This window comes from Acartia tonsa, chromosome 5 (genome assembly GCF_053477335.1).
Source record: "Acartia tonsa isolate MP-2025a chromosome 5, ASM5347733v1, whole genome shotgun sequence".
Lineage (NCBI taxonomy): Eukaryota > Metazoa > Arthropoda > Copepoda > Calanoida > Acartiidae > Acartia > Acartia tonsa.
Window position 1 is genome coordinate 1,045,199 of NC_137264.1, and position 26,977 is coordinate 1,072,175.

General features: G+C 32.5%; 2 protein-coding genes across 2 annotated transcripts in view; one reads left to right on the forward strand and one right to left on the reverse strand.

Annotated features, from left to right (window-relative positions):
• LOC145318490 (uncharacterized) overlaps nt 1-26,977 on the forward strand; it is a 221,458-nt gene that overhangs the window by 26,882 nt on the left and 167,599 nt on the right. The gene's annotated exons all lie outside the window — the stretch shown is intronic.
• The window catches only part of LOC145318497 (TLC domain-containing protein 3A-like), a 37,760-nt gene continuing 15,563 nt past the window's right edge, over nt 4,781-26,977 (reverse strand). Inside the window, exons 3-11 of the mRNA XM_080159776.1 lie at nt 24,472-24,586; nt 17,360-17,417; nt 16,532-16,618; nt 15,623-15,670; nt 11,363-11,443; nt 10,478-10,577; nt 8,181-8,278; nt 7,759-7,834; nt 4,781-5,087 (exon numbers count right to left, since the gene is read on the reverse strand). Of these exons, the coding sequence (XP_080015902.1) occupies nt 5,010-5,087; nt 7,759-7,834; nt 8,181-8,278; nt 10,478-10,577; nt 11,363-11,443; nt 15,623-15,670; nt 16,532-16,618; nt 17,360-17,417; nt 24,472-24,586 (741 nt within the window). The 3' untranslated portion in view covers nt 4,781-5,009. The remainder of the gene's footprint in view (nt 5,088-7,758; nt 7,835-8,180; nt 8,279-10,477; nt 10,578-11,362; nt 11,444-15,622; nt 15,671-16,531; nt 16,619-17,359; nt 17,418-24,471; nt 24,587-26,977) is intronic.

A 26,977-nucleotide genomic window follows, 5' to 3' on the forward strand; every position in this document is an offset into this window, starting at 1 on the left:
ATCGATCTTATGATACTAATTACAGCTTCGTATTTGTTCTTCAGAAGTTTACTAAATTATTTTTCTCACATCGCAATATAAACAGCTTTTCGAGGATATAGAATGTACAATTATAAGATTAAAACCAATTTTTTTTTAAACAGGCACAGGTTTAAAAACTGGTTTTAATCTTATGATTGTACATTTCTATATTCGTAGAAAACTGGATATAATACGATGCTAGACATAGTTTTTTCGTATTCATGAGAACCGGTTCCTATCCACCGGATTCGAATGAATACGAGAAAGAATCTTACCCTGCCCAAAATGTAAAGAATTCTGTATGTAATACAATAAATGTTGCATTAAAGAAGTATAAGTATTTTTCTTCCAAAAAGTAAAAGAAATAGGGTGAATGTCTGCTTGTATGTATGCCCGCAGCTAAAATTCTCAAACAGCTTTAATTAACATATTGTTCCACAATATTTTTTTTTTTAAAAGCTTTGTATTGGTCTAAAAAAGCATTGCTTGGGATTCCGTTGGATTTGAAGCCTTGTGTGCTCTTAGAAAGGTTGCGTGATTTTATCAATATAATAGTATTTTCTCGCATCGTATTATAAACAGCTTTACACGGATATAAAATGTACAATTATAAGATTAAAACGTTTTTTTTAGTTCCGAGATGTCGAAGTCACGCGCTAATCTAGACAATTTTTCAGTAAGGCAGAGAACCGATTCCAAATATCCAAAAAAAAATAAAAACATTTTTGTAAGATATGTATTTTAACTCATATAACAAAAAAAAACAGCAAAATGAAACAATTAATAATTACTCAGAATAAATCAATGATTAATATCCATATGATTATGATCTATAGTATTGTTAGCTAAGGAAAATCAAGGTTGCAGACAATTATTTGAAACAAAATGGATATAGGGAAGATATGTTTTTGGGGTATAGTCCTTTCCACGACATCCCTCCATAAGGAGCGATTCATCGTATTTTTAAAATAGCTCTTTATAGGTTAGGTTATATTGTGTTAGGTGATTGCCCAACAGGGTTAGGTAATTGGCCCCGCAGGGTTAGAGCCCCCCGCAGGGGCTAGAAATAGTCGAAAAGCTACTGTGAAAAATACGAAGAATCGCTCCTTATGGAGGGATGTCGTGGAAAGGACTATACCCTGTTTGGGTTTGTTATAATGAATCCTTATACTAAAGTAACAGGATGTCTGTGTGTTTGTGTGTCTGCACCGAAGGATCTCGCTAACCACTGAACCGATTAGGTTCTCCTTAACAGGGTAGCTTCTCATAAGTCCCGGGAAGGGTTATAACTATTTTGGGAGAGGGTACCACCACCCTCCTAAGAGAAATAAAAAAAATCATTTTTTTTTTAAATATGGGAGACTTCAACGTAAATAAAGAGGTATCGTACATAAAGAATTATCGTAGAGACATTAACAAATAAAAACATCTAAAGTGCCACTAGAGGCCTCTAGGGGCGAAGCCGCTAGTGCTTTTGTATAAATCCCTAACGTTTGTCTGCCCTATTTTACCATCCGGTTAAAAATACCTGTCTAATTCCTTGATAAGATTTTACATTTAGATTTATAAATAGTGGACTCCGAAAAAAAAACAGTAACCAGAACTTAAAAACTAAATAAGATTTTACTAAAAATTATATTACCAACATGACCCTGTATCTATATGGTTACATTGGGTTAAATTCTTGCTTCCAATTTTCTTTCAAAGTCGTAAAACTAGAAAATACTCGTATGACAACATAATTTGAATGATTATGATGAATCAAAGATAAACAGTTGGGCAAATCAACATAATAATCTTTTCTTATTTATGTTAATTGCAAGGATCTAAAATGATGACAATGGCAAATAAATTGATGTACTTCCCTCCCTCATTATGACACACTAAATTACCCTTTTTGTAGATTAAAATGAGTGGTTGAAACGTTAGATATAATACTTCTAATTATGAAGGAAGTTGTAAAAGAATAATTTATGAAATTAAGAAATTAATGTTCATTTGCTGAAGTGTAGAAATGAGGATGTAATGATATGTCATACAAACTAGACCTAGGCAAAGAAATATATGTCCAAAATTGTATCTCTCTATCACTATTGACTACCTAGCGCTAGGACTCTAAAAAAAATGTCATTTTTGAGATCCCGTTATTTCATACAAAAATTTCAAATGCAGACGAGAATGGCTTGGAATTTAATTTAGGTGTATTGCATATTTTTTAAATTATAAAATGCTATCAAGATTGTTGTGTCAAAAGTATGCTGTGCTATATTTGAATCGTACCGTCCTTGAGCTGGCGATGTCTGTTTAACATTTTTCAGTAATTTTCAGCTGACCGGCACTTGTTAATTGTAGAGTAGACTTTGACAAAAAAAAAAGAGATTTTTTGGATGTCATATCTTGTATGTTTAGATTGAAATATGCAGAAGAGCTGAAAACCTGTACATTGCTGAGAAAATGTTAAAACTGACGTGCTGCTGTTATCTGTTGATTTTTTTAGAGGCCTGGCGCTAGGTAGCCAGTAGAGATAGAGAGATGAAATTTTGTACATTTATTTATAGGCCCAAAAAGTAACTTTTTAGGTCAACAGAAGAATTGAATTCGAAAGAGTGAATTTTGAGTAACAGGTCAAATACACACACATCTTAAATTAATACAAAACTATTTTTCACAAAAAAAATATTTGGTTATGGTTAACATGCATATAAAAATATTGACATATTAAAATTAGCATGGTTTCATTAAACAGAATGAATAAATTTGATTCTTCCTAATTAAAATTAAAATATTAAAGGTCACCATATTAATATCCTAAATTTTATTTTCCTGTTATTTTTTAAAATCTAATTTTTTAATTTTTGTAAAACAGATGCAAAGTTTGAACTGATCTACTTAAGACCTGCCAGTGTTTTCAAGTTTGGATAATTCAAGATTATGTATGCCTGATAAATATCACATGACAAAAAAGGGTTTAAATTGACAATTAATTCAACAAAGAAAAAATATAATTTGTCCACATATCTTTTTTTTATTATCATAGTGTAGTTTGAAAACTGTTATAACAATTTGTTGGGAAAATGGCAAATATAAGTAATTCTTAAAATACATATAGCTTTACTAAGTTTTTAATTTCTCAAATAATTTTATTAAAAATATAATGGAAGTCACATTTATGAAGTAAAAGGTATATCATATTGGTTTTAATTATTTAGATACTAAATATTAGAAGAAAACTAAGTTAATTTTTGGTTATTTGGCACTTAAACGCCATATAATGAAAATAAAGAAATCTTTGGGTAAAACATCAATGAATTTAGAAATTAATACACTATCAATATTTTACTAGTAAAATGAAACAAACAAAAAAACATTTTTCTAAAGAAAATAAAGGTATGAAAATGATAAATGATTAATGAGTAAGTTAAGCAAAATGTTAATATATAATTTATTTCAACATCTATGTATGGTAAGCATAACTGATGAATTAAATAGAAAGCAATAAATATTTAAGAATTAATTTGAATTTAACAAAAAGCTCTTTGGCCTGACTAGAGATGAATTGTCTTTAAATTAATGCCCAAGAATGTCTGTATTTTATTTACCAAGAATGTCTGTATTATATTTACCAAGAATGTCTGTATTATATTTACCAAGAATGTCTGTATTATATTTACCAATAATTAGCAATATTTATTGAAGCAGCTTATAGTGTCTAATAAAAATTGACGTCATACAATACAAATAATAGGCCAGTATACATTGTAATCAACCAATGGTAAAATGTAGACTGGCCAATCATAGGTCATTTGTATTGTATGACATCATTTTTTATTTGGCACTACAAGCTGCTTCATATTTGTGACAATTTCAAATAGAAAACTTCAGTGCCACAATACAAAAGTTGAAACCAAAACATGTTTATCTAAAAGGTAGGGTGCATTTTTGTAGAGATCCAGTAATCAAGGTATAAAGAACATTTATAAACAAGCCTGAAAGCTAAAACTTTGAGTTCAGCTTCCCTAAAAACATAAATTGCGAGGTAAAGTGTCATTCTGGTAATGGATCCGGTAATAGGCTGTTTGCAAGTGTCCTTTAAGATCTCTAAAATAACCACTCCCTTTCTTTAGACTTTGAATTTAATAAACTGCTAACAATACATAAAAATATCGTTCTTAATGCATCTTTAGTTTGTAATTTAGTCAAGTAGAAGTTTAACAAACAAATTGGCCCATTTATTTAAGGCACTTGACTATCATAAAAAAAAAATAAGCAATTAAGTATATTCTTATTGAAAAAAAATATGTTTTTGTTATTAGTTTTTGTGAAACAATTGAAAATTATTGCATTGATGATTAGTGTTAAAAAGGTAGCATAAAATATCAATCATTTATTGTCTTTTTTTGTGTAATATTGGTAACTTTAATTAAGCTTTTATTTTTACTGAAGAGAAAGAAAAATAAAAAATGGCACAAATATTATTTTCTATATTTCTTTCTTCTGATTTTTTTTCTCTCAAAAATATTAACATGGTATAGTGTAAATATTCAATAGAAGAAATACACTAAATTTTTTATTAAAAGTATTTTTTTTTTCTGTGCAATAGGAACTGTTTTAAGATGTATTTAAATCTTGTAAAATTATATTAATGAGTACAAATCTTGAGGATATACAAACTTTCCCGATTTTGTATAATTTTTGAGGAACACGACTCCAGTTACGTCATATTTTTCTTTCTTTTGAAGAGATTTTCTTCCCCCCTTCCCTTTTTCGGGAAAGAAAAATATGACGTCACTGGAGTCGTGTTCCTCAAAAATTATACAAAATCGGGAAAGTTTGTATATCCTCACAAATCTTAAAACCAACAAAAATATAGCAGAAGATAATTTTTTATCAAATCTTTTACTTTTAAACTTGAAGTAAATTTAACAGTATTGTTGTGTCGTATATAAATATTGATGGTGCATGATAAATGACGTGAGAATGAGTATTTTCTATTCTTGATGATTTTTGGATGAGTTTGCTGACAGAAGTTTGATTGTTCCTTTGATCATTTTGTTGAACCATACCAGCTGAAATTATAAAATATTACAGGGGCGCCGTAGCTCTGTGGTACTGCACTGAGTTACGGTGATAAAAATTCGAGTTCAAACCCATGCATGTTGCAATCAAAACATGTTGTCTCGAATTCTCCAATGTGTATTCACGCAACCTCCCCCAGTTGCGTTGGAAGGGAGATTGTTAGGTAGTTTGGATGCTTAATAATCAAGTGTATAATACCAACACATCCCTTAATCCCAGGCTCCTCTGAGGAGAGCGTCATTCATTACGGTGACTTAATTTGGGACACCTGTCATACTCGGGGAGGGTGAGGTAATAATGAGTAGCTCTCATGAGATAGCGGGTCAAGTCATAATGTGCTTAAACGTGGAGCTTGATAGCCCTAGTGGCTATACAAAAGTGTCTCAACCTACTCCATGACTACTAAGGTCCAATTCCTAAGAAACTATGGCTAATCAAACAATCAATCCATAAAAAAAATTATTTTTAAAGCAAAGTTTCTTTAGATGGGTTATAATGCAAGGGATCTTGGGATAAGACAAGGGACGATAGTTGATCTACATAAAAAAATATTGATGCATTTCAAAATTATTAGTAAAAACAAGGGATGACAACATCCATAAAAGCGAAGCACTGAAACGTTAGGACAAACGGAGACTAACACTTGTATAGTGTCAGAACTGAATAATCAGAATATAATGTATAAGAGTCGAAGCAAAATTGTAAGTAAAATTGTTGAAAAACTGCTTGATACGGAATAATGTTTATGGACGTACTTACATTTTTAGGACTTGATCATAGAGTTGCTTCGCTTATAATATTGTACTTTGTTGTTCCAGGAATCAGTATACCAAAAATCAGATCAATCGGATTATTAGATCACATAAAAATTTGTTGTTAAAAAAGTAAAAAAATCAACATGTTTAAAATGGACGTACGGACATTCTGGTAATGATTGTAGAGTTGCTACGCTTTCTAGATCGTACCTAACTACTACAGGAATCACCATGCAAAGTTTGAAATCAATAGGACAATTCTAACATGCCTAAATTAGCAAAAAAAGCTATCCGTTACGGACGGACCGACCCTAATTATAGAAAAGCTTCGCTTTTAAAAATAAACTAACTATTTGTAACCAATCTATTCAAATTCAAATAAGGTATCAAAAGTTTTTAAGTTAACAAATACGACTTTGGGTACTAGTGTATCTTATAGTCCAGTGTCACATCCCTCCCTGTATAAGTACGCAAGCCACAGTTATATTTTTAACTCAAAAGAATTTCCGGATTATTTTGAATTACTCTTCTAAATTTAACCTTAAAACCTTAATATTAACAAAAATAGGTCCATATGACAATTTTTAATTGTCCTTCACTTTTGAGGAATTCTGTTTATGTATTTACAGTATTTTTTAAAAGGAAGTTAGCTTCTATACAAATGTTTTTCCATCTGTGAAGCTATCTATCTATGTTGTTACTTGAGGTGCCTTAAGACCCATCACAGCACAATGTACCTAAATGTTTATTTATCTATCTATCTATCTATTTACCTGAGGTGCCCAAAGACCCATCACAACACAATATACCCAAATGTTTATCTATTTATCTATCTATGTTGTTACTTGAGGTGCCTTAAGACCCATCACAACACAATATACCCAAATATTTATATATCTATCTATGTTGTTACTTGAGGTGCCCAAAGACCCATCACAGCACAATGTACCCAAATATTTATCTATCTATCTATCTATGTTGTTACTTGAGGTGCCTTAAGACCCATCACAGCACAATGTACCCAAATGTTTATCTATCTATCTATCTATGTTGTTACTTGAGGTGCCCAAAGACCCATCACAGCACAATGTACCCAAATGTTTATCTATCTATCTAGTTACCTGAGGTGCCCAAAGACCCATCACAGCATAATGTACCCAAATTTTTATCTGTCTATCTATGTTGTTACTTGAGGTGCCCAAAAACTCATCACAGCACAATGTACCCAAATGTTTATCTATCTATCTATCTATGTTGTTACTTGAGGTGCCCAAAAACTCATCACAGCACAATGTACCCAAATGTTTATCTATCTATCTATCTATGTTGTTACTTGAGGTGCCCAAAGACCCATCACAGCATAATGTACCCAAATATTTATCTATCTATCTATCTATCTATGTTGTTACTTGAGGTGCCCAAAGACCCATCACAAAACAATGTACCCAAATGTTTATCTATCTGTAAAGCTATCTATCTTTCTATCTATCTTGATACCTGAGGTGCCCCATCACAGCATAATGTACCTAAATATTTATCTATCTATCTATCTATGTAGTTACTTGAGGTGTCCAAAGACCCATCACAGCACAATGTACCTAAATGTTTATCTATCTATCTATCTATGCTGTTACTTGAGGTGCCTTAAGACCCATCACAGCACAATGTACCCAAATGTTTATCTATCTATCTAGTTACTTGAGGTGCCCAAAGACCCATCACAGCATAATGTACCCAAATGTTTATCTATCTATCTATCTATCTATCTAGTTACCTGAGGTGCCCAAAGACCCATCACAGCACAATGTACCCAAATATCTATCTATCTATCTATCTATTTACCTGAGGTGCCCAAAGACCCATCACAGCACAATGTACCCAAATGTTTATCTATCTATCTAGTTACCTGAGGTGCCCAAAGACCCATCACAGCACAGTGTGCCCAAATGGGGAGATTCAATAATGCGGTTAAGCTCTCCGTTCTACAAACATAAAAAAATTTCCTAAATTATCATATTTTTAAAATATTCAAATTTTTAACTGATAAACTCAGCACGGACTAAATGCATATGAATTGCAAGCTATGAATTTCAATAGCAGAGCTACCATTTTCATCTTTGTATAAAAGTAACATGATGTTTCTGTCTATTTGTCTGTCTGTACCGAAGGATTTCGCTAACCATTGAACCGATATGGTTCTCCTTAACTGTGTAGGCTTTTTAGGATCAGGGAAAGTTTGTAACTATTTTGTGGTAGCTTATCAACACCCCCTAAAGAAAAATCGTCCGTAGGGGCGTTTCTGCTAGTTTTAACTTGACGTCTACTTACCTAATATACCATACATATAGAGCAGGAAATATGCAAACTCTAAAGATGAAAAACGAAACTAACATGACAACTCCATTCACTATGTATAACTTGGATTTCTGAAAATAAAATAATAATTGTCAAAAACAAATATGGATGATTGGATTACATTTAGTGGCGTGCAGTAGAGGACTGCGGATGGGTATCAACACTCCCCTCTAAATTGAAATTAAGAAGGCATGCCTTCCCATCTTCCCACTAATTTTTGACCCCCCCCCCCCCTCTGGTGAATCGCTGTTCACGCCACTGATTACAAGGTTTACAATAATCCTGTCTTATTATAATTTATGGAATAAATCTAGCAATCAAAGGGGTAGTTGCACGAAGTGCATTTAAACTTGAATTTAGTGAACTGCATATTATTTTCTGTTAAATAGTTTATCCTACATCTATAGGGCATATATAAACCCCGAACAAACATATTATGCAAATCTGAATTTTCAAAATAGCAGCTTTATTATTCATTTAGGATGATTTTACAATAAATATGAAATGTAGATGCCTCTTTTGGTTATAAAATTCCACTGTTATTTTTTAATTAATCAGCACCAATAAAGCACAAGATCTCAAAAACAGCATTTGGGGGAAATACTGGTGAACAAACATATTATGCAAATCCAAAACAAAGCAATAAAAAAAAGGTTTTTTGGCACTTTTCTCCTCTTTTAAAGATTGTTTATGATAAAATAATATTTTTTAAGGGATTTATGCATTAATTATTATGAAATATAGTATAAGGTAGAAATTAATGATTTTTCTAAATAAGAAATGTTTGAAAAAAATTAATTTGATCCCTATCACTTTAGAGGACAGCTGCTGACCCCCAGTCTTATGGATGAACCTAAATACATGTTAAAGATAAAAATTACCCTGAAAAGTATACAAAAATGTTTTTTTATGTGTTAAAAAAATTCATTTTAAAATCTTGATTTTGAGGATGATGACCTTTCAGATGCTCCTGTTGGTGGTGATGGTGAGCCAAATGTTATCTAAATACATGCCCATTACATTACAACAACTTGTCTATTAACCTATGTACCATTTTTGTAGTCATAGCAGCCTCCAATGGAGCCTTCCAACAAGAAATATAACCATCTTCTAAAAACTACAGTATTCACCTTATGAATTGAAGTAAATAAAATTGCAATTCTTTTCTTTTTTAATAACGCTGGGCTGGAGGATGCTATAACTACAAAAATTGGATCATAGTTATATAAGTTGTCATCATGGACATGCACTTTTGATAACATTTGGCTCACCATCACCACCAATAGGGGCATCTTAAAGGTCATCATCCTCAAAATCAAGATTTTAAAATTGATTTTTTCAACACACCAAAAAACATTTTTGTATACTTTTCAGGGTAATTTTTATCTTTAACATGTATTTAGGTTCATCCATAAGACTGGGGGTCAGCAGCTGTCCTCTAAAGTGATATGGATCAAATTTATTTTTTTCAAACATTTCTTATTTAGAAAAATCATTAATTTCTACCTTATACTATATTTCATAATAATTAATGCATAAATCCCTTTAAAAAATATTATCTTATCATAATCAATCTTTAAAAGAGGAGAAAAGTGCCAAAAAACCTTTTTTTATTGCTTTGTTTTGGATTTGCATAATATGTTTGTTCACCAGTATTTCCCCCAAATGCTGTTTTTGAGATCTTGTGCTTTATTGGTGCTGATTAATTAAAAAATAACAGTGGAATTTTATAACCAAAAGAGGCATCTACATTTCATATTTATTGTAAAAATCTTAAATGAATAACAAAGCTCCTATTTTGAAAATTCAGATTTGCATAATATGTTTGTTCGGGGTTTATGAAAGAATTTTAATTTTCTACCTGGTAGCTTTAAAAAAACTCAAGACTTAAAATTTATATTTTTGGATATGTGCAGCAACAGTAATGGGTGTCCTGCTTTCAAAAAAACATCATAATGACTATTTTTGTGGTGCCTAAATTGGTGCTATTTGTTAAAGTACAAAATTATATATGTTAGATGGCATTCTTGTAACTTAGGCCTACAGTCAAACTTGTTAAAAAGTGCAATGTTTCTTGGATACTTGGATAATCTTTGGTACATTTTGAAAGATTTCAAAAATTAAATTCTTTTAAGTTTTATACTTATACATAAATGAAGTAAAATGAAAGTTTATAGAAATATGACTAAGGACAATAAATTATTCATTCCCATCGTTTAAAATTCTGCATTTAACTTTAAATCATTCCTAGCAAATAAATCTAATCTTACCTTCAGGCCTAAATGGCAGAGAATAACTCTGAGTGAGACAAAAGGTGTTGAAGCTTCGACAAGGAAAGCTGTACCTAGCAGACAATCACCATATCCACCCCTGCAATATAGATAGATAGATAGATATCTAGACAATCACCATATCAACCCCTGCAATATATATAGATAGATAGATATCTAGACAATCACCATATCCACCCCTGCAATATATATTTATATAGATTTGTGGTTGACAAATACTAACAATCACCATATCCACCCCTGCAATATATATTTATATAGATTTGTGGTTGACAAATACTAACAATCACCATATCCACCCCTGCAATATGATTTTTTATATAGATTTGTAGTTGACAAATACTAATAACACCTTAATGACTTTTATACAGACTAGCAGCTGCGCCTCTAGCATCTAGGTGGTTCTGTTTTCAAAGGGGTAGCTAGAGAACAGAAAAATAGCCTTAAACCACCCAGTAACCTTTGAGAAGCTTGCCTATATAGAGGAACTCAATTAGTTTATTTGTTGTTAAAATCTTGTGCTTACGACAAAAAAAACGTAATACTCTATATTATAGATTTACCTATTCAATAAAGCTAGAAAAAAAATATAGAAATCCTTATTAATCATTAGAATCGTTTATGAATGTCAGAAGCCAATTTACCTAATATACAAAATAGCATTGCCAACGTACCAAGTATAATTTTTTAAATAAAGATCACTATACCACACAACTTTAATTTCAATTTTCGGAGCCAACTGGCTCTCGGAGCCGGCTTCTTGAAATTAAGTGAATTATAGACATTATGCTTATAAGTTTAGGAATCTTCTTAAAAACAGATTCAGCATTCTATCTTAAATAGCAGCTATGAACCTGAACTCACCTGGACATCATGAGAGCTGGGAAGCCAATTAGTGGAACTAACAAGTGGTGAAGGATTATCAAAGTTTTCTCATTAAAAAACCTGAAAACAAAAGTTTTGTAATTGAAGAACCTGAAAACATAAAACAATTAGAACAACAAGGATTAGTTACTCTAATTAACAACAATGATATCTATAATACAAAGTACAGTGTGTTTTTTTTATGAGAACTTTTTTGAAAGCAATTTTACCCCACTTATAGTTATCAGAATTTAATGATTAATGGCTTATTTTCTTCGTTTTTTAAGGGAATTATGAAACAACCAAAAAAAATTACAGTTTTTGTTGAAAAAGTACAGTAAAGTTGAAAATTAAAAACTTAGGTGACAACATCTAAAAATGGTTTTAGCGCATTTTTCTTATGCTCAAAATTGGATTTTCAGTAGTCGACTTTGGGGGGCCAGTACTTTCTCCCTGATTGAGATATGGCCTTCAAACTTTGACCTATTCTAGTACATGTCCCACATAGTATCTGTATAAATTTATAGCTCTATATCTCAACTTTGAAGCGTTTTGCAGCCATTCTTGCAAAAGGTAGAATATTTGAACATAAGAAAAATGCGCTAAAACCATTTTTAGATGTTGACACCTAAGTTTTTAATTTTCAACTTTACTGTACTTTTTCAACAAAAACTGTATTTTTTTTTGGTTGTTTCATAATTTCCTTTAAAAAACGAAGAAAATAAGCCATTAATCATTAAATTCTGATAACTATAAGTGGGGTAAAATTGCTTTCAAAAAAGTTCTCATTAAAAAAAACACACTGTAGAACGATGTCTGTCTGTTTGTTTGTGTGTTTGTTTGTCTGTTTGTTTGTAGCGAAGGATCTCGCTAACCACTGAACCGATTGGGTTCTCCTTAACAGGGTAGCTTCTCATAGGTCCCGGGAAGGTTTATAACTATTTTCTTGGAGAATGGGACACCCCCAACCCCCCCAAAAAATGAAAAAAAAATCCCCCCCAAAGAAATTTTTTTTTAATTTTTCTTTTAAATCTAAAATACAAAAAAAATTAGTTTGATCAAATCTCTTGGGGCACAGCCCCTAGAGGCAAGGGGTGAAGCCGTTAGTGTACACATATAGTAGAATAATTCAATTATAGTTCAATAAATGGATATGACAACCTCTATTTTCAAAGAATTTTTCAAACCATAAAACAGAGTATGAATTTAAGGCCTTTTCGCGGCTGCCGCGCAACTGCCGAGCCTTGTTATTTTCCTACATCTGTAAACATAGTTTATAGATGCAAAACTTTTTCCTTTTCTCCCTCATAACAACAGAAAAAAAAATAAATGAAAATATTGGGATGTTACCACATTCGAGCATGTTTGAATTAATAGCAGAAATAACTTCGTAGATTGTGGTTAAAGACATAAGATAAAGTATGTAGATAGATCTACATTAGTACATACTTCTTTACTTAGGCATACATATCTTAAAAATAGTGGTTTCTATGTTCTTTAACAACATATGTGTTAGGTAGTAAATATGTTTATCTTCATATCAAATAATATTTTAAACTGAAGCATTTCTGTTCTTAAGTTAGAGAAAGAGTTAAAGAATACTTAAATCTAATTTCTTAGAAAATAAATTTTTTTTTTGCAAATCTGCTAGAAGGTGGAAATAAAATTTTGCATAAAAATGACGAGGGTATAAAGTAGATTTTATGATGTAGTATATTATATGCATATACTTTGTATATTTTTCCATGGACTAGTGAGATGGATTTTGGGAAATAAAATATATGAGAAAGATGCAATTTCACTGACCAAAAATTTGCATGATAGCTAAAATTATACTTTAATGAAGTTAGTTCGATAATCCATAAAAAAAATCGGATTTAGAACCTTTCGTGGTAACGCCCCTTAAGGGGCGTTTCTTCGTATTTTCACAGTAGCTTTTCACCTATTTCTAGCCCCAGCGGATGGCTCTAACCTTGCGGGGTCAATTTCCTAACCCTTTGGGTAATCACCTAACCCAATATAACCTAACCTAAAATAACCCATCAAAAGCCATTTTGAAAATACGACGAATCGCGTTGCCACGAAAGGGACTATACCCAAAAATTCTAGTGATTTATTTATTTATCTTTATATATGTTATAGATTTCAAACTATGAATATATTATGATATTATACTATGATAATTTTAATGATAAATATATTTGATATTTTTTTTCAAAACAATAATTTTTCTATAAATGTATTACTTTATTCCTTTTACTATTTGCCTTTCTATGTGTATAGGTAATAGAATTTGTGAGACATTTTTTAGAATGTCCCCCAACAGAATAACAGAAAACTAATATTCATATGACCAATCAGGTTCTTCTTTGATTAAAAATAGGTATTTCACCACGCCCCACCCAACTGGGGATTATCCAATTAATTTCCTCGTTTTCGACAGGATTCTCCTTCGATTTCAAGTGATTATCTGGGATGCGATACTCTAACGCTCACTATAGGATAATAGTTTAAGAAAGAAACAACCAACAGTTTGATTGCATGACTTTTGTCTGGAGGTCCTTACTGAAAATGTTAATGAGTAGCGCCTGTTTATGGGCCAAGGCATTCCCATACTCTCACTACCAGTGTCAGACATGGCAGCAGACGTCTTTAGTATGCTGTGAAATGGACTAGACTCGAACCCAACACCCAATCATGCCTGCTAATGTTAACGCTAATACTACGGTTTCCCAACTTATTGGGTTCTGTCCACATACCTCTCAATTAGTTTCCAATTTCAATTACACGAAGGTATTTATTAGCCTGGATCAAAAACAGTATCGAAAATGATGGGGGGGGGAGGGAAGGGTTTTATTTCCCCTCAAACTTTAAACCTCTCAGTCCCCCCGGGCCCCCCCCCCCCCCCCACTAATATTTAAAAAATATAAAGGATTACGCCCTTTAACCTTTGAAACTCATTATTTAACCCACATTAAAAAAAAAGGTCAGAAACATCTATCGCAGGCTATATCGATATTAAAAACAAAATTTTTACTTTTGTATCCTTATATTCCTGTATTAAACTACTGCTAAACAGGGATTTAGATTTTTTATGTAGGGGCGTATACAGTAATATCATAGTGGGTTAGGAAAAGAACTGGATCCAATTAGAAGGAAAAAATTCTAGTAGAAAAAGGAAAAAAGCAAAAAAAAACGAAGCTAAACATATGACTTCAATCCCTACTCTATTTTACTTCGCCTACTTATTAAAGGAATCCTCATTTAAGTCTCAAAATTTATTAAATTACCCCCCATTAATCCTGTCATATACGCCCCTGTTCTATGCACTGTAGGCCTGAGTTAGGCCCTAGGGAAAGCCCAGTCATGGCAGTTTATGCATATAATTTCAAAGGACAAAGACAAGTAAACTGATAAATAGTATATATACATGATGTATTTATAATGCAAAGTAGAACAATGTCTGTCTGTCCGTATGTCTGTCCGTCTGAAGCTTAAGATCTCAGTAACCGCTGAACCGATTGGGCTCTACTTTTCAGGGATTATACCTACTGGTCCTGTGATGGTTTAAAGCTATTTTCCTGGGGGATGGGACACCTCCAACCCCCCCAAAAAACTAAAAAAACACCCCCCATTTTATATTATTTTTTTTTTGCAGGAGATTTCCTTGGTCCTTATTTTTTTTACGAATTTCACCTTAACGTTTTTTATCATCTCTTGGAGCAAAGCCCCTAGAGGCTAGGGGCGAAGCCGCTAGTATATACATGATGTATTTATAATGCAAAGTAGAACGATGTCTGTCTATCTTCTTGTCCGTCCGTCTGTTTGTCCTTGACATTTTATTTAAGGACGTCCAAGCTTTAATAAAGGGGGAAAGAAGGGAGAATTGCAATATTGCACAGGGAAAATTTTTTTTTCAATGCCCACACCTTAAAATAAATCTACCCTGGGGGGTTAAATTGTAATTTTTCCTATTTTGGTGCATGAAGTGTCTTCAATTTACTTGAGCTGGATCTTTAAATCATCTTAATGGTGCGCTAAACCATCCTGCGCAGAATTTCAGCCAATCACAGCGGAGTATTTTACAAAATACGCCGCTGTGATTGGCTGAAATTCTGCGCGGGGTGGTTTAGCGCACCATTGAAATGATTTAAAGATCCAGCTCAGATTTGTAAATACGTATAGCTTTGACACCCCTTGCAGTCCTTTGAAGAAACTATATATATCTATTATTATATAAAAAAAATTAAAATTTATTACCTCTTTAAAATATCTTTAGAGAAAGTAACTTGATTATTGTGTTCATGGCTAAAATATAAAAAAAATATATTTTAATTACATTAGGTATTTTTTAAAAAAAGACCTTTTTCACGTAGAAATAATAAAAATAATGATAAAAAGAGTATTTTTATTAATCATTTTGTTAAAGTCTAAAGTACACAAAATAGACTTAATTTATGAAAAAGTTTTTATCATCTTATTTTTTACAAGCGGATGCGCCCCTAACATATAGGAAGCAGAAAAATAGTCTAAATCCATCCTCAGAATAAAATCTAAAGTAAAATAGCCTTAATATTTATTTGTATGGCTGAAAAAAAAACATTTTAAAACAAGGATGACAACATTAATAAAATCGGCGAACGGTATATTAAAAGGCACATGAACATTTGTACGAGTATCAAAGCTTAATAAAAAGAATATTAATTTCAAAATTGTACATAAACTTGTTGCGAAATTGCGTAAAAACTAGATTCTGTTTAAGTCTTACTTGTAATTATCCAAAAAAAAATTTTACATAAGTGAAAAATCAGCAGGTTTTAATTAGACTACTTTCTGGTAACGATTATGCTTTCTCAGTTGTTTAGTACCTAACTGCTCCAAAGTTTTAAATAAATAGGACACTTCTAACAAGAAAAGAAGCAAGAAAAGAGCGAACCGCTACGTACGGACGTACGTAAGACCATAATCATAGAAAAGCTTCGCTTTTAAACATAGTTAGTAGAGGGACAAAGTGACTAAAAATCAGCCACGTGACGTCATAAAAATGAGGGAGATATGAGGAGAAGTAGGAAAGTAAAACCACCAAAAAAGAGATAGATAATCCCTAATTCTTATGACGTCACATGGCTGATTTCTGAGTCACTTTGTCCCCCTACCATAAATACTAACCTGAAGACAATAAACATAGCGACACAGTCATAGAAGAAGTAGGATACTCCAAATATTAAATAATTGTCCAGGATGTAATATCGAGAACTAAAAAACAAAAGATAATTATCATTCAACTGTCTTAACTGTCCCTCTGTAAGTCCATTTTCTCAGGGATCTAAAGGGATAAGACAATGGCCAATAAATTGACGAACTTTCCAAATGTTGATACACAAAGTTACCCCTTCTATAGATTACAATTAGTGGTTGAAACATTTAGACTTTCAACTTAACGAATCAACCAATCAAATTTCCAGTAAAAGATTCTATAGTTTTCAAGCTAATGAATAAGAAATGGTTATTATAAAAACTTTACGGACTAGTGTAATAAACAGCCTCCCTGTATCTTTTATGTCTGTCTATAATATCAGTTTAATTGTTTATTTGTCTAACTTTCTGTGTCTGTTTGAACTATGTCCATTAATCCATCTGTCTGTCTGTTTGTAAGTCTGTCTATCTATGAAAATATCTGTTATTATATTCGCAGTCTACGAAAATATGTCTCTATTTACTAATTTTTATCTTACCGTTTTTCTATTTATATACTTATCACCATCTGTCTACCTATCTCTATCTATCAACCTATCTATCTGTCTAATTATCCCTATCTATCTACCTAACTATCTATTTATATCTATATACTTATCTCTATCTACCTACCTGTATCTATCTTTCTACCTTTCTCTCTATTATTAACCCGTCATTTAATCTAAAATCATCTATCCATTAATTAATAAATATATCTATCCATCTTTCTATCTATGAAACATATTATCTATCTAATTATACCTGGATGGATTTTCTATGGTGAGACATCTGCTCAACACAAACAGCCCACAGGAGCAGGCTAAAACATAAATAAATATTATTTACAGAGTAGCTGCAACTCTCAATTATTTTTGGGAGCAAAGCTAACAAGGATTAGGGTGTTCTGTACATCATTTTTCATCGAGTATACACTGTACTTGGTAGGTTAATTCTCGTGTAATTCTTAAGGGGGATGGGGGTTTTAGATAGTCTTAAAATTTCTTAGTTTGATTAATTTGCATATATGGAACTCAATTTATCTCTTTTTGTCTGTTTAATTACATAATTCAATAAAATTTCATTTTATTTATCTTTATCGCTACTTTTGGATGTTGTTATCCTTGTAGCACATGATGTAAAATTAGTATTGCTGCATATTGACAAAATTGTCCTTGTTTCAAATCTTATACTCCAATCCTTTGATTAGACATTAGAAAAGTCAGAATAATTAGATTCTAATGCTTTTAATGTAAGTAATTTGGCAGGGGCAAATGCAAATAAGTAGGGTTGGGCCGGATACTTTTTTGGCCGAATACCGGATGTCTGACCAACGCTCGATATCCGGCAAATTATCAAATATCCGGCCGGATAACCGGATATCCGGCAGTAAAAATCAGTCGGATATCCGGTATCCGGATAGTTTCAATATCCTTTAACCGACCGGATATCGAAAATGGATATCCGGCCCAACCCTACAAATAGGCTTACACAATAGCCACATTTCTCTTTATTTCTTACAATAATAAAAATAATAATACAGGTCTGCAAATGATTTTTCTTTTCTTTTCAATTTATGAAACAGATAGGTATTATCTTCTTATATTAATTGTCTGTGTCTTACTTGGTATACCTATATCCATCCATCTATCCATCTATCTATCTGTAAGTAAGTACCTACATATATCTGTCTACCTAATTAAACGTATTAAATTAATTCATAAAACTTTAAATTAAATGTAAATGATTTCTTGGTTTTATAAGGATTTTTTTTAGAAATGGGTTTATGTTTCTTTGTTTCTTCGTTTATATTTGGTTCTGCTTTTCAGAAATTATCCCTTTTCGTAATGACTAGGGTTAAAAAATTTTTTGGGGGGTTGGAGTGAAGAATGAAACACCCGTCCTAATCAAACAAGTAAAAAAAACGTGTAATTATCAAATGTTGGGGTTTGGCCGTATGCAAGTTAGAGACTTCGGTTTCAAACTTTTTAAAATTTTGTGAAAATTTATATTAAAGGAATATTTGGATGTCAAACGTTTTACTAAAGTCAAACTGTTCAAAAAATATTCATTCATGTCCTAGAGAATACATTTTTAAAAGCGAGACTTTTCATTTTTTAAGGTTTTTACGTCCGTCCGTATGTATGAGACGTTAAATCAGTTTAAATGTCTGTCAAATTTAAAGGAAAGTCACATTATAAGCTACACACTGCACCCAAAATAATTAATATGTTTTGATCTTATAGTCCTTGTTTTTCAATAATTAACAATGTAAGACCAAAATTAAAATATTATCAGAAATATCTCTCAATATATTTGATAGGTGCTCGTTAACCAAAATTAATTAAACGAAAACAATTTTATTACGCCCACCTACATGATCTTTATATCAAATATATTATATTTAAGATTTTTATTTTGCTTCGTCGTTATTTGGATTAGAATTGCGTCACACATTTTTAAAGTGACTTATTTGACTTCGCTATGACAAATGTTATCTACCATATAGACATTAACTCTTATTGTAATTATATTTTTATCAGAATGTTTTTAAAAGCGAAGCTTTTCTATAATTAGGGTCGGTCCGTACGTCCGTCCGTCCGTCCGAGATAGATAGCTTTTATTCGTTAATTTAGGCATGTTAGAATTGTCCTATCGATTTCAAACTTTGCATGATGATTCCTGTAGTATTTAGGTACGTTTTAGAAAGCGTAGCAACTCTATAATCATTACCAGAATTTTAATTATGTTGATTTTTCTACTTTTTTTAACAACAAATTTTTATGTGATCTAATTAACCGTTTGCTCTGATTTTTTGTATATTGATTCCTGGGACAACAAAGAACAATATTTTAAGCGAAGCAACTCTATAATCAAGTCTTAAAAATGTAAGTATGTCCGTCATAGGCGTCCAAGGGGGGGGGTAATGGGCCATTTGGCACCCCCAAAATTTTGTGAACAATACCCCCCCAAAAAAAAAATTACCCCTACCTTGGGGGTGCCGTAGGCACCCCCAACGATTTTGGGGGGGGTATTTACCCCACCCAAACCATTTTGGGGGGGTAATTACCCCCCCCAAAATAATGTTCTTTAAAAAAAATTTTTGGGGGGGGGTATTTACCCCCCCCAAATTGAATGTTCTTAAAAAAAAATTTTACTGAAAATTTTTTTTTGGGGGGGGGGAGTAAATACCATCCCGGGGATCTATGATGTAATTGAAAAGCACTGAAGATTCCATAAAATAGATACCTAACTAAATTAAATATTTTATTAAATAATGAAAAAGAATTTCTATAGGCGATTTCTTTTGAGAGGATGTCAGGGTGTCTCAAAACTAGTTATAAAACTTACCAGGACCTATAAGACGCTTCACTTTAAAGTATAATCATATTGGTTCATTGGTTAGTGAGTTAATTATTGTATTTTTATGTTCTAAAGAATGAGATACTACTATATATTTGAATAGTAGTGGCGCCCTTAGCATCTAAGAACTCGTGTTTTCTAAAGGGTAAAAAGGGAGGAGAAAAATAGCCTAAAACCACTCAAAGGATTGACCTATAATAGTGTGGAACCATCATGGGATCTATGTGAAGCTTTCCTAAAAAGGAGAACTCAGTATTAAAAGTAATGAAATCTGAAGCTATAGTCAAATAAACCTTACTTACTACTTTATGTTATAGGATAGTACTTATTAACTTAATAGATTAGGTAGGTGCTTTTTTACATAATTAAATTACCCCCCCCAAAAATTTTACCCCCGGGGTAAATTAGTTTGGGGGGGGTAATTACCCCCCCCCAACAGATTTGGGGGGAGTATTTACCCCCCCCAACAGACTTTAGGGGGGGGTAATTACCCTCCCCAATCAAATTTTACACCCGGGGTAAAAATTTTGGGGGGGTAAAAAAAAATTTCGGCGCGCTTCGCGCGCCATTTTACCCCCCCCAAACACGATTACCCCCCCCCCTAAAATTTTTTACCCCCCCAAAAAAAAAAGCTTGGACGCCCCTGATGTCCGTCCATAAACATTATCCTGTATCAAGCACTTTTTCAACAAATTTACTTACAATTTTGCGTCGATTCTTATACTTTTATATTCTGATTATTCAGTTCAGACACTATACAAGTGTTAATGTCCGTTTGTCCTACCGTTTCAGTGCTTCGCTTTTATTTGAATAGGGAATAATGAAATTTAGTTTTTTAATATTTTCAAATAAATTGAACAAAATGTAGTTAACCTAAAATATTTAGTAAGTATTTAGCGCTTTCTTTCCCCTCTCTTTTTTTAAAACTTAAGTGCCTAAATACTAGAGGGGTTCTAACCCTGTGGGGCTTCTCATTACCCAATATAATCTAACCTAATTAGGTACCTGTACTCGACTATCTAAAAGTAAATTGCCAAATATTTGATTACTAAAATTTTGAAGTATTTTGAAGAATATCAAATTTTGAAATATTTTGTTATATACAACTTTTAGCCTCTAGCAACTATAAACTAATATAACTGACAAAATAGGCCCAAAAAGTTTTATAATGACAAATATCCTAAAATGTGCAGAAATCGCAACGAATGCGAAAACACGCTATCGCAAAAATAATAATATTTTATTTGTACATTTTATCAGGTGTTTTCATGATCTTTTAGGGCCGTTTATGCGGCGATCCACATTTGTCCACCAACCGCAGACAAAAGTTGTAAAGTGTAATGACTTTTTGAAAGCGAAGCCCTTCTATAATTAGGGTCCGTCCGTGATAATGGTTAGCTCTTTTCGTTAATTTAGACATGTTAGAGTTGTCCTATCGGTTTCAAACTTTGCATGGTAAATAATATAACAGTACAATTAAGTATTAAATTATTATCCCAACTGATTTTTGGAATACTGATTCCTAGGACAACATAGCAGTGGCGTGCGAAGCACTTTGTCTAGGTGGGGGCATTTTGAAGATTTTGTAAAATTTTGCCCCCCCCTAAATCAAAGTGCCCCGGGGGGGCACTTTGCTTTAGGGGGGGGCATTTTGATTATATATACTAATTTTAATTAAGGGCGTTTTAAGGGGTGGGATTATTTGATTATGGGCCTCCTAGTCCTTATCCCTTCTTCCCCAGGGAGCTAGAAAGCATCTTTGAAAAAATAGTACAGAAGATAAATTAACCTTTCCCCCCCCCCCTCCACCACAAAACATTTTTAATGGGTGGAAGGGGATGTTATAAAATCTCAGCAGGAAGGATGAATAACCCCATTAAAAAAAATTGGGGGGGGGGAGGGGATAAAAACACTCATTTTGGAAATAATTTACCAAAAATTAACCTAATACCTATGAAAAAATGATTTTAAATATTTCTTTATTGTATGACAACAAGGATGACAACATCTTTAAGTAGCAAAGCACAAAAATCATTAATAAGAATACATAAGTAGATTTAAAGAGCATCTGTTGAAATAAATATATATTTTAGGTAGAAAAAGTCACAAATCCTTTTTCCTGTATGTTGTGTGATGACAGTCAAAGTAAATTACATACTGGATGCTCGAAACAGCGAAAAAAAATTTTTTTTTAATATCATAATCCACAAAAAAATTTATCGTACCATAAAAACCAAAATATAATGAACTATGTAAAATATAAAAAAAAATTACTTGTCCTTCCATTGTGATAAAAAGCAGAAACCATTTAGAAGGGCGCGAAGCGCAAATTTTTTTCTTCAAATATGCAGGGAGGGAGGGGTTTTTGGGCTATTTAGTACACTAGTCCCCAATATTTCATAGCAGAAACCATTTGCAAGGGCGTGAAGCGCAAATTTTTTTCTTCAAATATGCAGAGAGGGAGGGGTTTTTGGGCTATTTATTACACTAGTCCCCAATATTTCATAGCAGAAACCATTTGGAAGGGCGCGAATTGCAAAGTTTTTTCTTCAAATATGCAGGGAGGGAGGAGTTTTTGGGCTATTTATTACACTAGTCCCCAATATTTCATAGCAGAAACCATTTGGAAAGGCGCGAAGCGCAAATTTTTTTCTTCAAATATGCAGGGAGGGAGGGGTTTTTGGGCTATTTAGTACACTAGTCCCCAATATTTCATAGCAGAAACCATTTGGAAGGGCGCGAAGCGCAATTTTTTTTCTTCAAATATGCAGGGAGGGAGGGGTTTTTGGGCTATTTATTACACTAGTCCCCAATACTTCATAGCAGAAACCATTTGGAAGGGCGCGAAGCGCAAATTTTTTTCTTCAAATATGCAGGGAGGGAGGGGTTTTTGGGCTATTTATTACACTAGTCCCCAATATTTCATAGCAGAAACCATTTGGAAGGGCGCGAAGCGCAAATTTTTTTCTTCAAATATGCAGGGAGGGAGGGGTTTTTGGGCTATTTATTACACTTGTCCCCAATATTTCATAGCAGAAACCATTTGGAACGGCGCGAAGCGCAAATTTTTTTCTTCAAATATGCAGGGATGGAGGGTTTTTTGGGCTATTTATTACACTAGTCCCCAATATTTCATAGCAGAAACCATTTGGAAGGGCGCGAAGCGCAAATTTTTTTCTTCAAATATGCAGGGAGGGAGGGGTTTTTGGGCTATTTATTACACTTGTCCCCAATATTTCATATAAAAATTTCTTATTCGTTGGCTCAACAACTTTGGGGACTTTAATGGAATTTTGATTGGTTGGTTAATTAAGTCGAGTTTCCATACATTTCATCCAATAATTGTAATCTATATAAGGGGTAATTTTTTGTATCATCATTGGGGATGTACAAAATTTCTTTGGTAAAAAGTTTATATTATACAAAATAAAATACTTCCTATAACCTGGTTTGTTATGTTCAGTGAAAAAAGGTTATAACCTAACTGTCTGGTTGGCGCGAAGCGCCAAAAATTTTTTTTTGGAGTATTTCTTGATCTTTTTTTTGGAAACCGGGATAGTTTTGCTTTTTGTAGGGTAGGGGGCAAATAGGGGCATTTTTGTTGACCAGGGGGGGGGGCAAAATGGGGCATTTTTTAACATTTAGGGGGGGGCGGTTGCTAGGGGGGGGCAGGGGGGGGCGTTTTGGTCGCTAGGGGGGGGGCGATTGCCCCAAATGCCCCCTTCGGTTCGCACGCCACTGCAACATAGTTCAATGTTATAAGCAAAGATTCTCTATAATCAAGCCCTAAAACTGTAAGCAAGTTTGTCCACATACATATTCTGTATTTAAGCAGTTTTGCAACAAAGAGGACTATCCACGAACAAGAGCAAGTGATTCTAAGCATCTTCCAGCATTGACTCATAGTATTATTTTAGTGAATATACTAGGTTTATGTTTAATATTTGCTTTATCGACTAAAATATAGGTTTCACCATGGTTTAATATGAAAAAACTTTGAAATGTACAGAAATTTTTAAAGCAATATCATAAAATGCTTTGTTGAGTTCAAAGGACAAAATAAAATAACACTGCAGAAAAGCATCAAATGTTGTAAATTGCAAAAGTACATTAATTAAACTGTTGACAAGTTACCGACCCCTTCTCTAAATATACAGTTTTAATCACAATTATATAATTTTGTGTCAAAGCTTTTAAACAACAGTTTGAACTCATCAAAACATTCGATAATATTGCACCAAACAATGCTTAACACTTCAAAGTTTTTTCATATAAAACCATGGTGAAACCTAACTTTTTTGTCAATATAGCAAATATTAAACATAAACCTAGTATATTTACTAAAAAAAATACTATGGGTCAATGCTGGAAGATGCTTAGAATCACTTGCTCTTGTTCGTGGATAGTCCTCTTTACTTACAATCTTGTTTAGACTTATATATTTATATGTCGCTTTTACAAAGCTTTACTTTGTCATCCTTGTTATTCTAGTCTTAAATTTAAAAAAATCCTACCTAGAAAGGCAAAGACACTACTTGTTAACTTGTTACTGATATCATAAATTTTGAATGGTGAGAGGTTGTATTGTTTCACCAACCATTCACCCGTAGCGCTCAGTCGCAAAAATTTCTGAAAAAAGAAAAGAAAATTATGTAACTATACAGGGACAATATGTCCACAAGTGGCGCAGCAGCAATAAGACAATAATATTGTAAACCTAAACTAGCGGATACGCCCCTAGAGGCCTCTAGGGGCATTTTCAAACAAAAAAATCGGGGGCATGGGGCATCTTTATCTAGGTGCGATTGGGAGGAAGTTGGTAACTTTTCCCAAAATAGTTATAAACCTTCACAGGACCTATGAGAAGCAACTTTGTAAAAGAGAACCATTGTCGGTCAGCGAGATCCTCAGACAAAGATCCGTTAGGGAAGATAAGTCAAAATGCCAGTACAATTAAAATAAATTAGCCTAACAAACAAAATTTTTCAAATAAGAAGAAAATATTTAGGTGCTTTCCTTTAAATCTATTTCTCTTCTATTACTCCTCCCCCCCCCCCCCCCTCATAATTCTAAGAGGAGCATGCAGGGCTCTTCTAAGCATAACGTACCCTAACTTAAAATAAGCATAAAAAATACCTATGGATTTTTATAAAGTTTTTTTAGTGTATGCAGATATAATATGGGGGAAACCGCCTTTTTTTATTTTTGTTAGACATGATGACTAATCTGATTATTGGTGACCAATCACATCCGAATATGTACCAAACATTTCACATCACAAAAAGAGCGTTGTGGCTTTATAAATATAAGTAATGGATGTCTTAATTTTAGCCCAAAAAGTGTTAATTTTTAATGCTGATTATCTCATTATACATATAATATTAGAAGCGCACCAATGTTCATGTCATATGCATTCTACAGTGTGTTTTTTTATGAGAACTTTTTTGAAAGCAATTTTACCTTACTTCAACTTATTAGAATCTAATGATTAATGGCTTATTTTCTTCGTTTTTTAATGCAATTAATAGAACAACAAAAAAATATTTCAGCTTTTATTTTAAAAGTACAGTAAAATCTAGAATTCAAAACTTAGGTGTCAACATCTAAAAATGGTTTTAGCGCATTTTTCTTATGCCTAAATCTTCTACCCTTTGCAAGAAAAAATTTCGATTTTCTGTAGTCAACTTTGGGGGGTCAGTACTCCCTCCCTGGTTGAGATATGACCTGAGCATAAGAAAAATGTGCTAAAACCATTTTTAGATGTTGACACCTAAGTTTTGAATTCTAGATTTTACTGTACTTTTTAAATTAAAACTGAAATATTTTTTTGTTGTTCTATTAATTGCATTAAAAAAACGAAGAAAATAAGCCAATAATCATTAAATTCTGATAACTATAAGTAGGGTAAAATTGCTTTAAAAAAAGTTCTTATAAAAAAAACACACTGTATATTGTAGACTTTGACATTTGGTGGTGATTGAATTTGACTCGATTTTATAAGAAGATATTGCACACCATTCAATAATTCCATGCAATATGAAATAATCTTATTAACATCATCTTATTATATTTGATTCATCAATGTATGTGTCTCTTATTAGGACTAGACACACAAAAAATCTTATTTTATAGAAAAACTAGCGGCTACGCCCCCTAGAAGCCTCTAGGGGCACTTAAGGTAGAAGGGGGAAAAGTCGACCGCATCCCATTTAATATTTGAGTTTCAAAATGTTAAAAAAAAAATATTTTTTTTTTTTGGGGGGGGGGGGTGAAGACACCCTCCCCAAAAATAGTTTAAAACCTTCCCAGGACCTATAAAAAGCTTTATTGTAAAGGAGAACAATATCAGTTCAGCGGTTAGCGAGATCCTCCGGCACAGACAAAAAACGCTTACTACTTTATATAATAGGATATCACAAAAATATTTTTTTTAACAAGGGTAGTTTTATCCAAAGAAACATAGTTTATAAAATAAAATAAACTCAAATAGGTGTAGAATAGATGCATATTAGATACATCTATAAGAAAAGACATTTTCTTACTTGCTATTAAAGATAAATGTTATAAATTCAATGATCAATAAGTATCTATAATTGATCATTTTTTATATTGTCCGTACATCTATCGTAGTGGAAATTACCAGGGAAGGGGTTTTTTTTTTAAATAAAAGCTTTCTTATTCGTTGGCTTAACAACTTTGAAAGGGGTAAATTTGTGTATCATCATTTGGGATTAACATCATTTTATTGGCCATTTTATTATCCCTAAAGATCACTGGTAAATTACATTACACAAACGATGCTATTTAAAAGAATTAAATATCTGTAATGAATCTCAGGACCAAAAGCATTTTGCTTTGTCCTTAAGGGTGAAGATTTAGTGAAGATATGAATTCAATAATTAAGAAGGGGTCTAAAGGGATATAATATTGATAATGGCCGACAAATTGATGTGCAACGCCAATTATGATTATTACATTAGATTACAAATAGAGGTTGAAAAGTTTGGACACAAACCAATC